General features: G+C 37.2%; 1 protein-coding gene across 1 annotated transcript in view; it reads right to left on the bottom strand.

Moving 5' to 3' along the window:
• The window catches only part of ZNF521 (zinc finger protein 521), a 279,598-nt gene that overhangs the window by 129,839 nt on the left and 133,080 nt on the right, over window positions 1-16,679 (bottom strand). Inside the window, exon 5 of the mRNA XM_047087088.1 lies at window positions 15-99. Within this exon, the coding sequence (XP_046943044.1) occupies window positions 15-99 (85 nt within the window). The remainder of the gene's footprint in view (window positions 1-14; window positions 100-16,679) is intronic.

Genomic DNA, 16,679 nt, shown 5'->3' with positions numbered 1-16,679 from the left:
AGAGTGTCACTCACCAATCATGTGATTTGCAACATGAACCTGAATATCCCATTCATTGTAGAAAACCATCTGACACTTGATGCACTGATAGGTCTTCTTCTGAGAAAACAAGTATAAATAGAATTACTTAGACACATGCACTTCTTACTGTTTTCTTTAAAAAAAAAAGAGCCCAACCCACTCACAACATTTTTTTGAGATGCTGGTCTGGCTACTGTGGGTCTGCTTGGGCAAAGTTCCATGAATTCCTCACTAAGACCTTGTGGTCTGATCCCAACACTATACTTTTAGTTGCAAACAGTTGGAAGACATGAAGGCACATAATTACAGCATAATATATTTTTAAAGATTCCTAAACTCAAAAACCGAAGTTAGTATTAAAAAAAAAATCTGTAACACATAGTTGGGTTTCAGAAACCGAGGTCTTCGTAGATCAGGCACAATTTCATTCTGACCAAAATGACTGTGACATTACTTCTAGATATCCCTTAGTGAAATGGTCAGTAAGACTCATGGAATCTAGCTACAAGATTCAGCAATTCTCGTTTTTAGTTGCAACTTAGTCTGATATTTAGATGTTTCAGAAGTTGCTAAATACTAGCATTTAAACACATATTTTCTCCTATAAAGAAATCATGCCATACTGAACTTTCTAAGATGGTTTTATCATTTTATACAACAGCTCTGGGAAGTGGAGAGTGCAGGATTTATTAATTCTTGTTATCATAAATAAAGAAACTGAGGCGCAGGGAAGTAGAAAGATTTGCCTGATGTCAGAGTGCCCTACAGCCAAGAAGAGAAATCAGCTGTCTTGATTCTAAATGCTAGACTGTCCGATAAAAGCTGCCTTTATGACTTCACATCCTTGGCACTGTGTCCCCCATATGGCTCAGTACATATTAGATGAACTCAATAAATAAAGTATTGGTTATGTTTTCCAGAACACAGTTACATAAATTCCTTTATGATGAAACTTGATATTTACAATTAAAAACCATCTTGGAAAACAAAATAAACCCTTATGAAATAATCCATTTTGAAATCTCCCCAATGTGAGAAAATAACATTTGTAAAATCACATCAATGGCAGTTTGTTAAGGCATTCTTAGAGAATTATCGTTTCATCCGTAGTCTTACAAACTTGTTTCACTAATGGTAGCAGTACAAAATATCAGTCTGCAAATTGTCATTAATTTTAAAGAACTCAACAAAATCAAGGCTAGGCACAAAAATTTAGCATCATTTCATCAGCAATTAAAATTTCAAATGCCACTAATGTAACACCGTCTTGATTACTGTCACTTAGCATAGCACTGGCTTGTGCAACCCAGGATAGTAGAATTCCTTGTAAAACACAAAAGGGCAGGCATATTTCCAATAGAAGGTTTCTAAATAATCTAACAGGCTTTGTACATTAAGCATATTGTGAATTGAGTGTGCTGAATCTAAATCTAACACGGAGTTGAAAAACCCTGACAATCACCGAGGAAGATTTACTGTGCTGAGCTGTTTACAAGATGCTTTTGATGGTGACATATAGAGCAACATGTGTGGTGTAAATAACATCTATCCCTTTTTTAACAATATTTCCCTTTAGAACTAGTTAGAAAATATTTCTTACTCCCAGATGACCTACATTATATATTGTTTATTAGCATACTTCTAGCATTATTCCTGATATGTGACCTTGCTGAAAAACAAAGAAACATAAACTTAATGGCTAGTCTTTTCTCTTGTTAGCACAGTAAAACATACAATATGTCGAAAACTGTCTCCAAAAATGATGACTGATGAATATGTTGGTGGAATATACTACGACTTTTTTTTTCCTGGCCTAATAATAAAGAAGAAAATCACTTGACAAGCCAAAATAAAATACCAGCACTTACTACTACCTTCAAAATGAACTGACATATTTGGATATCTATGTACGTAACTTTTCTTTTATCATGGAAAGAAAATGCTTTTGTCACTGTTGATAATTCAAATACTAATTCCACTCTTAAGACAGTGTCTAAAATGTTATGTTCTATTCTTATTAATAAAGTCATATTCTTACCTATATATAAGCTCCTAAATTTGGGGCTGATGAAGTAAGAATTTCATGTCATCAAAAACAATGTACCATGATCTTAAAATGCTGTAGCTTGAACTCTGCCTCACCATACAGCCCACATTTCGCAATACAAAGCAATGATATGCAAATTGAGATGTATTAAGGTTTTCTTTTTTAAAGCCATGATATGAAATTCATTTTTACTCTCTATTTCTTTTAAAAAAGCAATTTTAAATGACTTTTAAAGCATCTTTATTATAATTATAGGCTCTTAGCAAAATGTGTGAGTGACCTCTGCCCACCCATACACCATCTTTAAGTACAGCGATTATAACCTCTGCACAGTGTTGGTTGCCTTGGGGAGTTCAGTCCCTTGGAGGCAAATCTACTCCAGCTCTGTACAGCTGAGTTTATAAAGGACTTCTTCCTAATTCTAGACCCAAATCTGCTTTCTGCTACTTTTGTGCATTTGTCCTAACTCTATGCTCTGGAGCTGTAAAAAACAGGCTGGATCCCTCGTCTAATAAGCCAACTACATTAACCCTTTTTCAGACTGAGAATAGAGGGATGGCATATGAAACATTTTCAACAATTTTCATCACCCTGGTTACCCTCTTCCAGGTCAACCTTTTAAGTAATAGAACCTCAAATTAAGCACAATACTCCAGGGGTCTCCTCACCCTTAAGGAGTACAGGAGGACTGTCACCACCACCCCCCCCCCCCCCACTTAGGACAATTACTTCCATTTATATAGAAGACAACAACAAAAAAAAAGTCAAGTGAGATCATTTCTTCTAAAAGCAGATAACTGTAGAAACAGAACTTCCATTGTTTGGGCCCCAGATTGGCCTTTATCAACGCTTAAGTTGTCAATTTACTTGAAATGCTAATTTAGTACAATTTTTAAAAGAGACTTTTTTTCATTAGCCTTTTTTAATGTGCTACTTGGGAGTGGGGTTGTCATTTCCTGATTGTTCTCTTTTGTTTTCTGATACTGATAGATGTAATTATCAAGGATACAACTTTTTCCCAGCACCTCATTATTTTTGATTGATTTTGAGAACAATTTAAATGTGCCTTTTTGACATTCTTGTTTTCAGTTATACTCTGGTTAAGGTACTCAGAGACTTTCAGAAAAGAGCATCTCATAAATTAAAAAAAAATGATTAGGATCTTTAATAATGTATACTTTAAAAAAAACATTATTCTGATTAACCACCCCCCCCCATTCAAATTAAGACTTAGGCTTCACATTGAGCCTCACCAAATAAAAAATTATATATACTTTGCAGGTATAAATTGCTTTGATTTTTTTTAAAACAAAACACAAACTATAAAAAAAAATCATTGAGTTCATAGTAACCTTCAAAAACAGAAACAGAAAAAACATCTCAGTTGCCACCATTGGAGGTTTGGAGGTGACTATGACATAAATCTCTTATTCTAAAAATTAGTAATTAAAGGCACAGAAGCACTAAGCTTTTTAGGAAGAAATGTAGTTCATGCCTATTTGATGAGGAAAAGTTCTTTATGAAAGACTCACAGTAGAAGGGATGACAGAATTAGCAATTCACCATTCTGCAATGCCAAAAGAAGTAGCCCAGAATAATCATTCATGGCTGCTAAAACTATTAAGAGAAAGGTTATTCTGGAGACACTCAAGTTTTATCCTTTAATAACTACAAAGAGAAAGATGTACCTTTACAGTGGATTTATCTGTTGGTAATCACTGCAACCAAACTACTTACTCTAATATGACTACTAATAAAATAGCCTGGCATTATGTGTCTCTCGATGTGATGCAATGTGGAGTATAATACATCATAATAAAGTACTCTCATCTAAAATGTATACCTGAATCTAATCAAGCCTTTAGATAAATAGTCCAGTTTTCAGGAAAAGCAAGGACAGAGGAATAAGCAGTACTGTGAGAGAAGAGAGGGAAAAAAAAGTACACAAATCCAAGATATTCTTCAACACAAATCAAAAATATTCTTGGCCTGCTATTTTCAAAAAGCCAATGTCATACAGGGGAAGAAAGAGGTGGAGAGATTGTTCTCAGATGAAAGAGACTAAAAAGACAACTAATAAATGTTGTGTGTGCGTGTGTGTGTGTGTAAATGTAATGTGTGGATTCTAATTTGGGGAGAAAACAGCTATAAAAAGGTTTTTGAAGAAACTGGGGAAATCTGAGTATCAGCTGGTTATAAAATGATACCGGGGAATTACTACTGCTAACTTTCTTAGATGTGACAATGGTATCATGGTTATGTGGATAAACAAATCTTTTTCTGTGGATATTTAGGAATGAAATGGCATGATGTTCACAATTTACCTCCAAATACTCAGAAAAAAAATATATAGTCACATACAGATAAAGCACATGTGGCTAAATGTTAACAATTATTAAATCTAGGTATATACTTAAATGTTTTCATAATAAAAAATGGAAATAAATGGTTAGAATAATTCATAATACGTCATTTTTTAAAAACACTAAACCTAGTCTTGATTAAGCCCATCTCCTTGGTTCATTTTATACCACCACACTTGGTGTGCACCAAAAATTATTTGTGCTTAGTTGTTATAAGTAGCTTTGCAAATATTTTTTGTAGTTTTTTGGTAAGGGTTTTTTCTGTTTACCTGTTTTTTTATAAATCTAATGTATGAATTCTAAAAGGTCAAACACCATAACTTACATTCATTTCTATAACAAAGAAACAATAGTTTCCTATAATTGTCTGTAAATTGTATAAAGAACTCATATGCATAAAATTCACTTGCAACAAAACTGTAAGAGTTGACAAAGGAAAGATTATTATCCTCATTTACAGATTAAGTGACTCAGCCTAATTCATTCAGATTGTGAATACTATAACTAAGGCCAGTATTATACTCTGCCTCCCACCTACTGAGTTTTAACACAGTTTATACTCTGATCATTTGCACGTAAATTCACAGTTGCATTGTAGGTAGATCTTGGAAGAAGGTTTTCCTTACAATTGTGTAGTGCTTTGGTCTTTGACAATGCCAGGGATGGTCTGAGAGTGAGGACCCTGTCCCTGGCCACCTTCAGCACAGGCTTTCAGTACTAGGTCCTTGGCCAAAATCCATAGGGAAGAGCTCGCTTCCCAAAATCCCTTACTCGACTTCAAGATTTTCTCTTTCCTCCCAGTGTCCTGAGATTTAATTGCCATGTTCTCAACCATATATTTTTGTCTATTAGTCCTGCTCAATGACAAAAGAATAATTTCTGTCTGAGAGCTCATGTATGTCTCCAATCCTGAAAGTTTTCAGCTATCATTTCTTCAGCTTCTACACGTCTCTCACACACCGTCCATTCACTTCTACTGGAACTCCTATTAGACATAGATTGGATGGAGCCTCTGGATTTCTCCTCTATGTATCTTAACCATTTTTCATGCATATTTTAAAAGTCAGTTCGTCCTCTGTTTTGTTCTAGGTGACTCTCTGTACCCTTACAAACCACAAATTCTCTCTTCACTGGTCTCCAGTCTACAGTGTATCCTATCTACCAAAACTTTTATTTCAATGACTATTTTTCATGTCTAACATTTCCAATTTTATTTATTTTTTCTAAAATTTCTAATTTTAAACACAAGTACTCTTGCTTTGTTTATACTTGAATTTGCTTCACAACTTCTCACTGTTTTTAGTGGAAATCATACCTTCATTTATCTTTCTGAGCTTCTAAGCATATTTATTTCAAAGTCTTTGTCAGACTGTTCCATATAATTAACTTCTTCTGGAGTGGAATTTTGGTATCATAACAGCTGGGTTTTGGGGGGCAGTATTGTTGGGTTTTGTTGTGTTTTGCCTCTTAACTAGCATTAGATTCATTCACATATTTTGCAATCTTGGTTTGAAGCCCATTTGTAGTGGAAGCTTTTTTTCTATGTGCTCATTCTTCCCTTTCTAGCAGTTTTCCCTTTGCTTCTATCAGGCCATCTGAGACTCCTAGATCAGATTAGGTCTCATGAGGGCATTTCCTATGTGTCTGAAGTGCTACAGGGATACAGAAGATACTGTTAGTTGAATCACAGAGCCAGCATATGGCTAATTCAGTTTTAAGCATAAAACTGTATCTTTCTTCCTATCACTTTAACTCTCCAGCTGAAAAGCCCTAATACCAGGTATTGATCAACAACAGATTTTTTTCCAGTGGCCTATTGTAAGCAATGAAGTTTCCCCCCTGTCCTGTGCTATGTAGCAGGTTTAGTTTTGTCCCACAGAGATTACATCCAGCTACCACTTGTTCTGAAGTAGAATCCAGTGGAATCCTGGCTTCGGTCCTAACCACTTTTGAAATTTGCTTTCTGGATCTCAAGGATGGAGAATTGTTTTGAACCTGACTATGTCTATTTGGTTATCTGTACTTTATCCATCATCGTTATATGTTTGGAGCATCAAAGCATGATGTTACAGAGTCATTTCCCAAGGGTGTCTCACGGCCCACAACCCCTTGTATTTCACTGGACCCAAACTTAGGCTGAGGCCCTCAAGGAAGGGCCAGTCTCTGACACAGTCGGGACCCCCTGAAATCAGGATGCTGTTTACAGCTTCCACGATGCTATAAAATACCCACTCCAAACATACCCAGCAATCTTAGTAGGAAAGCAACATTAGAATCTTGTTTTTGCAATTAGTTGCTATTTAGTGGCTTCATAATTTAGCTGTGTGACAAATCATTTAATGACCCTGAGTCTTTGTACCCTTCCCTGTAAATTAAAACTAATAAAACTTACATCTTAAGAGTTGATGTGAGAAGCAAGTGAGAACTATATAAAAGTGCTTAGTACCGTGCCTACCATGTAGCATGCCTGCATTAAACTGGAACTACCTTTATTACTCTTTCCTTGACAGGTTATTACGGAGACGGAATGGAGTACTACATAAACTGTCTGACCCAACACAGTTGCTTGTCAAAGATTAATTCTCACTCTTTTATGTGGACTTTGAAACCATATTAAAATTTCTTTAAACTAGAACCCACTGATTTCAAGTTTATGACAATTAACAAAGGTTAAATGAATGTTTGTTAGAGGTTTCAAAATTAGTAGCAGAAAGAATATCACAAGTTGGGGACAAGGTTGGGAGTGGGAAGGAAGAAGATAGAGCATGTAAAAAGGTTCAACCTAGCGAGGGGAAAAAAAAGCTGTTTTCAAGGACTATAGCAATACACATTACCATTCTGAGAACGAATGTATTAATTCTAAGTGAGACTTATACTTAAGAGCAGTAGCACCTTTACTTGGCAGTATTTTGTTGGCAAGCAAGTGAGTATTATGTGTGAGTGAAAATTGTAAACCTGCAGCCTTCCACAAATACTCTATAGTTCAGACATTTTACTAATTTAGTTTGGATATTTTCCAAGTCATTCTGCATTTGTGTGAAAGTAAGTCAGAACAGAGAGGGAAAAATGGATGAAATGTAATGACAGCTAGTAACGATGAAAAGTTTGCCCAGGGGATTCACTGAAGAACACCAGTGTGGATTTTCTGTTGTGTGTTCTCATGGTAGTTAACAGAAGGACACTGTTGTCTTACAGATGTGGTTAATGTCCTGAGGTTGAAGGCCACATAGCACTTTGTGCTAAGAGCTCAGTAACCAAGAAGAACTATTAAACATGATTCCTCAACTCAAGGAGTTACAATATAAATGCGGAAAGAACACACACCAATATTAAACTGTCGTACGTATTCTGCCTGCCTAACACAGCAAAGCAGTTCAAGGCCAAGAGACAGCCAGTGTACGACAAAGAGAAGACCCTTAAACACATCAGATAAAGACAGATTAACATGGTCTACAAGAGTCAGGAAAAGTTCCCTGGGAGAGAAGAGACTTTATCCGAGGTCGAAAATGGGAACACTTTTCCCTGAGCTCAAAACTGAGTTCCAAAGTGCCTGTCACGTGCCAGGCAAGTGTTCACAGTCTGGTGGGATATTTGGTGGAATGAGGAAGGCAATTCAGAACAGAAGCAGGGCTAAATAAGATTGCTCTCATCAACTGGGCAGGAAAAATGAGGAGAGAGACAAAAATCTAGTAAGAAAAAGTTTGCAAAAATATTTTTGTTTCAAATGACTACGTTGCACTTTTTTCTTTTAATTTTAGACAAACTCTGCATAGGCCCCTATGGAATCTGAAAACAATATTGACTTAGACATATTTAGTTTTTAGAAATAAATTCAAAACTCCACAAAGATATACATTTAAGCTCCCCCTAAGTTTGAAATCAAGGGGTAAAAAAGCCTAACCATGTTTTCCCGCTTTTCTTGGGTTCTTTTTGAATATTAGATAAAATAGCAGTTAAAATATCTTATTTTCAAAGGTATCATGAATAGAAAAAAAATTGAAAATAATTGAGATTAAAAAAAAAAAATTCTGGCCAGCTCTCACTAAAAAGCAAAACCCAGAGTCAAAAATGGGAGTAAGTATCATGAATTTGAGCCTAAGTTTCTCATGGAGAGAAATGCTTTCTTAGGCTTATTTATCTCCACTCCTCTGATTTCTCCTGACTCAGAATTTGGAAGGCTCTTCCAAGGGCCTAGCTTATTTCCTCACTACACAGGCCACCGAGACCCTCCGGGTAAGAGGTCTTCACCTAGATGATCTCACTTAATGGTACATGTTCAAGTGCTGTTTGTTCTGTGCCATAACAAATCTACCTGGGTCACTCTCTTGTAGAGCTGTCCATAAAGTAGGCAGTCAATACATTGCATTTATTGACTATCCAATGGATGATCTACTGAGACATCCCTCATCCAGCACCTTCATTCTTAAAGTGTTACCCAGGACTTGACTACTGCTGCCGGAAAACTTCTCCACTACTCTACTGTGCACTGGAAATCCGTGAATCAGAAGAGGCTGAATACACAGACTAAATTAATGCTGTGTTAAAGGTTAAAAAAAAATCACCAGAAGCATGTGCTAATTCTTTTTGAGTCAGGACAGGAATTTGCTTCTAGTTATCCCCAGTTATAATATTTTGTTAGCTCCTGGTTTGGAAGGATTTATAATTCATAGGTTCCGGTTAACTTCCAACATCGACTGTTTGTGAACATTCCTATCAGTCAGAAAGCGAAGAAACTGAGAGTGGGGGAATAAGAGTTTAAATAATCCGTTTTTATAAACATAAATGAGAGGAGGAAAGGCAGAAGTCAAAATTTTTGCCTTACACCAAATTATGGTCTATTTTTCCCATCAATTATTTCAGCCATACATTGATTTCACCTTAGAAATCTGAAACCTCCCTCCCGTCTCACTATTGTCAGAATGAGAAGCTATGGCTGAATGACACTGGGGACACCAAGTTGGAGAGACGAAGGAGTAGGAACGTGAAATAGTAGTGTGTTGTAACACTATTAAGTCGCATGGCATGCCCACAGCGATCCAATGCTAGAAGTTGGTAACACGATTTACAGATCCTACCAGAAACCTGGAGAAAATTGTGTGTGTGGGGGAAATATTTTAGAATCCATTAAGGAACATTTTCTTAAGTATATAACTTCTGCCCTAAAGGCAAGTTGAGAATCTAGACAGGTTTGTTAACACTTAGGGAGTACTGGTACCATTTACCAGATACTCGCCATAAATATCAAAAGGGTAACATAGAGAAGAGCTTTATCTAATACTAAATCATAAAAGTTTCTTTTTGATTCCCTTAGAATTCGTTATATGCTGTATCCGAATTATTTCAAAGAAACCGATTTATCTCCTAAAGGACTATAAGCTCTTTAAGGGTAGATGGAGGGCTCTGTCTTACCTATCGTGTATTCGCCGCAATACATGAACCAGCGTTATTTCCACGACAAATTAATGTGTGAATGAGTCCTACTGGTTTGCTGTAACATAAAAATCATTGCTTCTTCCCACTCCTCTTCAGAGGATGAATCCTATGGAGTCCTGGTTACTCTCCTCCATTTATATTTACCTCATCTAACCTTCCAGCTACTCTTTTGTCAAAGGGATACCTCGTGTTCTTATCTACAGAACGTCTCTCTCTTGTTTGGGTCATTTCAGTTACCCCGTACGCGGCCAAGTTACCTTGTCCTTTATTACTCTTATTTCCATTGAGGCACCTTACCTCATGTCCACCTTTTCTCGGAAGTTCTTTTATTTTTTCTTTCTGCTTCTCCCTTTCTCCCTATTTTCATTTTGCGTTCTGCCTTCCCTCGTCCATCCCTTCCACTTGAACAGCTTTCCCATTGAGGCATGTCAGACCATCTTTCTCTTCTTCTTCAAATTGCTTCTAAAACCCCACCTGCTCCCTAAAACTTGTTAGCAATTACGCCCACACACCCTGTAGGTGTTTACTTTATTATTCTTGTTGTTTGTGCTCCCCGGCACTAATGTTTTTAGGATGGAGGTGTGTTTCCTTGACCTTACCTATTCTAAATCCTGCTGTCCAGTTACAACGTATATAAACGTAAAAATGCCAGGTTCTTTTAACCCCTTGTTTTAAATGTTTTAATGTTTATTTATTTTTGAGAGAGACAGAGAGAGAGAGAGAGAGAGAGAGAGAGAGAACATGAGTGGGGGATAGGCAGAGAGAGGGAGACACAGAATCTGAAGCAGGCTCCAGGCTCCAAGCTGACAGCATAGAGCCCGACGTGGGGCTCGAACCCATGAACCACAAGATCATGACCTGAACCAAAGTTGGACGTTCAACCTACTGGGCCACCCAGGCGCCCCTTACCCCCTTGTTTTAATTGAGTTTATTAGGATTTATAGAATTATTCCTCATTCATCATTCAAAAAAAGCATCATTTAAAATAAAAGAATACAATGCCCCCACATTCTTTATATTTTCAAAGGTACCAGTACAAGCTTATACAGAGTATCATGCAGTTCTAGGATTCAAAGGGATGTGTGAGGTCATCCGTCTCAATTTCCTCATCATAGACCACGGAAGTGAGGTCCAGAGAGACGATGTATCCTTGCCTGGAATGCACAGAAAATGACCAACACAGCAAGCCTCAAACTCCGGACTAGTGATAAACACAGCCACGTCTATATGGTGGGGTAGCACGTTTACAAAAAGGAATTGCCAACTACTGCCAAGTCGGCTCTCCAATGTGCATCAAACCCATGGCTCCTCTTGGCACTGGACCACAGGATCGCCTTTGCAGCCCCACCTGTCCACTGCCAGTTCTTGCTACTAACTGTTGCTTTCTTTGTGGGTCCTCCTTTCTCAGCCTATTCTTTCAGCATGGAATTTACTATGTTATATTCAAAACATCTATTCACATTACATTGCAAGGCTTCCTGTCACTTAAGGAACAATGTCTTATTTCTCCTTTAGCTCCAGTACCCAGTGCACTGCCTGACAGGGGTTATTTGTGAAGGAGTGTATGAACTATACAGAAGTGAATTGATTGGGGCTTTTTAGAAGTATGCCCAAGAGTAAGCGTTTTCGAGAAATTTATTGGAGGCAACCAGATTGTTGCCACCAAACATACCTGCATTCTGCATCAGACAACCACATAAGACCTTCTAGTCCCCCTTCAGATTATCCCAGAAAGATTAAACTATAGACTTCAAAAAGCTCTGCATAATCCTTATTGATACTATATTTTACAAAGCCACAGATTTTCCATATAAAAAATGCCCAAGAATATAACTTGAGAAAATATGGGGCCCTTTCTCAACAGGAGTTTTGCTCCTTGAGAACACTGCCCCCAGTAAAGAATCTGAGGGGGGAAGTGCTAGGAAAAGGATTATAATATCAAATTCGACATTTTTTATCGACTCTGTGCAAGGCAAGCACTGCAATTTTTTTAGATGTTCCTTAACAGTCCAGGTGATAAATCAATCATTATTTTAAAAGACATTTTAGAATTTTATTATTGAATATCCTTACTAGACCTTAGAGAATATTCCTATTTCTAATCCTGCTAACTACTCACCATCTCAATATGTATACAATTCACCATTGGAGGGGACATTTGCTTTTTGAAAGTGTAATTCTTTGCCAAAAGAAACACGAAGTGATACTTACCTGTTTGTCATTGTGTGTGCAGTGCCTATGCACAATGCCTGCCACAGGTCTGAAACCCAATTCCTGTCGAATGAATGAATGCAACAGACACAAATTGACCCAAATAGTGTAGTATGTCTGTTATGGAATGCTTGTTTTGAAATTATTTAAATTTGGTACAACAAAATGATATCAATCCAGACCCAGTTATGGGGCTGAAAGGTTCTGTCTTCCACCAAAATGATGTCAATTTTCCAGTCCTAGTAGGTATAGACATGAAGCTTAGAGGGCTTCCTGCCAGTTTTTCAGCTACCTCATCTAGTCTCTTAGTCCCGTCACCCACGTCCCTTCCATCTATCCTTCTCCCCGCTTTCTGTTCCACCCCTTACTTTTTTTTTTTTTTTTTTAAGAATGATCTTGGTTAAATAGGTGGTCTCTATTCATAATTAAATTCTATATTTCTGGACATCTAGTTATCAAGAAATTTTATTACAATTCGCTTTTGCTTCCTTACTGGAAGCCAAACTTATAAATATAAAATACCAAAGGTAATCCTTAGACGTATTTTAAAATGAAAACGTTGGGGTGCCTGGGTGGCGCAGTCGGTTAAGCGTCCGACTTCAGCCAGGTCACGATCTCGCGCTCCGTGAGTTCGAGCCCCGCGTCGGGCTCTGGGCTGATGGCTCAGAGCCTGGAGCCTGTTTCCGATTCTGTGTCTCCCTCTCTCTCTGTCCCTCCCCCGTTCATGCTCTGTCTCTCTCTGTCCCAAAAATAAATAAACGTTGAAAAAAAAATTTTTTTAAATGAAAACGTTAACATCAGACTTTGTCAAGTTATGTTTATCAGTGACACTTAGGTTTCTAAATCATGGTGAATCTGTGCCTTGAAATCTCTCTCAATCACTTATTTATTAGTAATTTTCAAGTATAGCATTCTATTCTAAAAATAAGAGATTATGCATCTAAATTACAAATCCTGTCCAAAAAAAAATCCCCCACAAAATTTTCACCACTTTTCCTTCTGAAGAATGTAAATATGTTTGATCCCTAGAGAACACTGCCAGTGGGTTTTAGACAAACAAATAACAGCTTTTTAAAATTAACTGCTTCTCAAACTATCCACTTGCTTCTGGAGCTTAGTGGGAAAATACCTTATTTTGGGATTCACAGTATGCCTTTCATGTATAATTTTTGTTTTTCTTATACATTATTTCCCCAATACTTTTTTTGTTCCCCTGTTCTCTATGATGTTTCAAATCAATAGTACTATTGAACATTTTCCGTTTCTTATCTATAATTACTTTTTCTGCCTATACACTCACCTATTTTACATGTTTTTTCCACCTTTTACATTTATCGTCACGTGACACAATCTCTGACCTCAAAGCAAATAAAGTAATATTTTTACCTTTGTGGTCTGTGCACTCTGTTTGTTCTTTGGATTTCCTTGCTTCTAGGTTTGTTTTAATATCTTATTATGCTTTTCTATTTCACCAACTTTGTGGAAGTGTGATGACTGATTTTGATGCATTCTGACCGAATAATCCATATAGCCCTAGCATTAGATGGAATTATTTTAGATTACATTTACAAATCAATTGAAGACATTTCACATATAAATTATACGAATGTGTGCAGATATCCGTAGGGATATGTGTAGACTTATGCACAGATATTACATAAACGATGTACAGTATACAACATCTGCTAAGAACTTTCATATATACATATACCATTTGCTCTTCACAATAACCCTATGCAGTAGGCAAAGTATGGATTATGCCCATGTTAGCAATGAAGGAATTGAAGCTTAGGAAGGACTAGTTAAGACGACACAGATGGTTCTGTCAACTGTTATTTGTACTCCTTTTTTTGGTAAGCACAATATTTTCCTGTACTATGCTACATGGCATATGTTCAAATTCCCTACACCTATAGCAGCAGGCTCTGAAGGACAAAAAATTTTCAGACTCAGTTGAAGACTGGCTTCTGTAATACAATGTTTAATTCAACAAAATAAATCATTTGCCTTGATATGGGGATTTTTTTACAGGATTTCACCTGCCATTCAGTCTCTTTATGATATGAATTGCACAGAATATTACATACTTATGAGGAGTCTAATGTTCTATTTATGTGTGGTTCGAAGAAACTGCATCACCATACAGTTCTTCAGAGAAATGCTCCCTTCTTTGTTTCTTTTCTCTGTTTGTTTTAATCACCAGGTTTCAACTATTTACAAGTGTTTACTAAGGACCTCTCACGTGTAAGAGACTCTCCTGAGAAACATGGAGGACACCAAGCCAAGCCCTGCCTCCGCCCACCTCCAGCTCTCTGTGCTCCTGCCATGCTGGCCACTTGTTATTCCTTAAGCCAGCCAGGCACACTGCTTGCTGCCACAGGACTTTTGCTTCGCGAGTTCTCCTGATTTGTTTGCTCCCCACACAGATACCAGCAAAGCTAACTCCTGCCTGGTTATTTGCTACCTCTCCCGAAGTATTTTAGCAGTTCATTAGTACTCCTATTATGGCACGTATTCCATTCTAATTTATATTATATTTATTGTTCTATATTAATCTTTCATTAGTAAACTATACACCCTCAGGGGGCTATACTGGGGAGAAAGACGAGTATTCAAAAACCCACACTTGCAAAACGCTCATCCTCTTTACAAACCCGATAGCCTAATGCCTTTTACATAGCAGGAAATTAATAAATCTGTTATCCTAAGGTGAAGTACCAAATGAGGAATAAAAAGTTAATGCCATAGGCTAATGTTCTCCAAAGTGTGAGATATGTACTACCTTAATTGTAAAGAACAAATACAGTTCTTTCTGATTATGCAAAGGAAAAAGGTCTCACTGAGATGCTAATATGTCTTTAATACCTCTAAAACACTTGATAAATTTTCTGGTAACAACAAAAGAACAGGTTTCAGGCTTTCAGCTTTTTGCAAATACGAATATATAGCTAGAATTTTTAAAACATTATTTTGCACTAATTGTATTAGTTTTTATGTTATCTTTTATTTATAATAAGTGATACTGATTGTATACTTATGGTTCTGATTATTTGCTTTTTATGTTAAATATTAAATGTTATGAAGAGAATTTATAACATAAGTAGTACATAAAGAGTAACTATTAAACAAACACCTGGTGTGTCCAACTTAGCTTCCTGTGTGTTCTTTCCAGACAATCTATTACTCTGTCTGAATTTGCATTTCCCATATTACAAATCAGGATAAATATTTTCACATGTCGGGGCACCTGGGTGGCTCAGTCGGTTAAGCCGCCGACTTCGGCTCAGGTCATGATCTCACGGTCCGTGAGTTCGAACCCCGCATTGGGCTCTGTGCTGACAGCTCAGAGCCTGGAGCCTGTTTCAGATTCTGTGTCTCCCTCTCTCTGACCCTCCCCCATTCATACTCTGTCTCTCTCTGTCTCAAAAATAAATAAACGTTAGGGGCGCCTGGGTGGCGCAGTCGGTTGAGCGTCCGACTTCAGCCAGGTCACGATCTCGCGCTCCGTGAGTTCGAGCCCGGCGTCGGGCTCTGGGCTGATGGCTCAGAGCCTGGAGCCTGTTTCCGATTCTGTGTCTCCCTCTCTCTCTCTCTGCCCCTCCCCCATTCATGCTCTGTCTCTCTCTGTCCCAAAAATAAATAAACGTTGAAAAAAAAATTTAAAAAAATAAATAAATAAACGTTAAAAATAAAATAAAATAAATAAATAAATAAATAAATAAATAAATAAAAATTTTTTTCACACGTTTACTGAGCCCTTGTGTTTCCTCTTTGTGAAATGTCATTTCACGTTAATTTCCCAGATTCTAACTTGTGGGTTTGTGTTTTCTTATTGATTTATGGCCGTTTTCCCCATATTTAGGAAACTAATCATTTTCCTAGCTATATGTGTTATAAATGTTTTAACATCTTATAGCTTCCATTTTTGATCACTTTATAGAACTTTTGGTATACAAGTTATTGTGTTTAAGGTAGAGGAACAGATCAATTATTTTATTTGTGATTTATGCTGTCTGGGTATTATGTGAGAAATCATTCCCAACCTAGGGTCATGAAAATATTCTTTACATTTTTTCCTAAAAGATTTATAGTTTTATCTTTCACACATTTTTACACATGTGAGTATTCTATTTTTAATTTTCCATATGGATAATGAATTGAATACTCCATCCATTCCTTTACCACTATCTCTTGGAGAATCTGTGTTTTGTTCTGTGGACTAATCCCACATTATGCTAATTGCTGCATATTTATTATTAATGCCTGCGTAGTAGGACAATCGTCCCCTGCTTCTTCTTTTCCTTCAAGAGAATCTTTGCTATTCTTCACCTTCCATTATTCCATATACATTTTTGAACCTCCTTGTCAAGTTCCAAAAAAGTAAAAGCGTAAAAAATATATTTTAGGGGCGCCTGGGTGGCGCAGTCGGTTAAGCGTCCGACTTCAGCCAGGTCACGATCTCGCGGTCCGGGAGTTCGAGCCCCGCGTCGGGCTCTGGGCTGATGGCTCAGAGCCTGGAGCCTGTTTCCGATTCTGTGTCTCCCTCTCTCTCTGCCCCTCCCCCGTTCATGCTCTGTCTCTCTCTGTCCCAAAAAAAATAAATA

This window comes from Lynx rufus, unplaced genomic scaffold, assembly GCF_022079265.1.
Source record: "Lynx rufus isolate CCGP_SWC_20201006 ecotype Redwood Valley unplaced genomic scaffold, mLynRuf1.p SCAF_22, whole genome shotgun sequence".
In the NCBI taxonomy this organism is placed as follows: Eukaryota; Metazoa; Chordata; class Mammalia; order Carnivora; family Felidae; genus Lynx; species Lynx rufus.
This window is presented reverse-complemented; position numbering and strand designations above follow the sequence as displayed.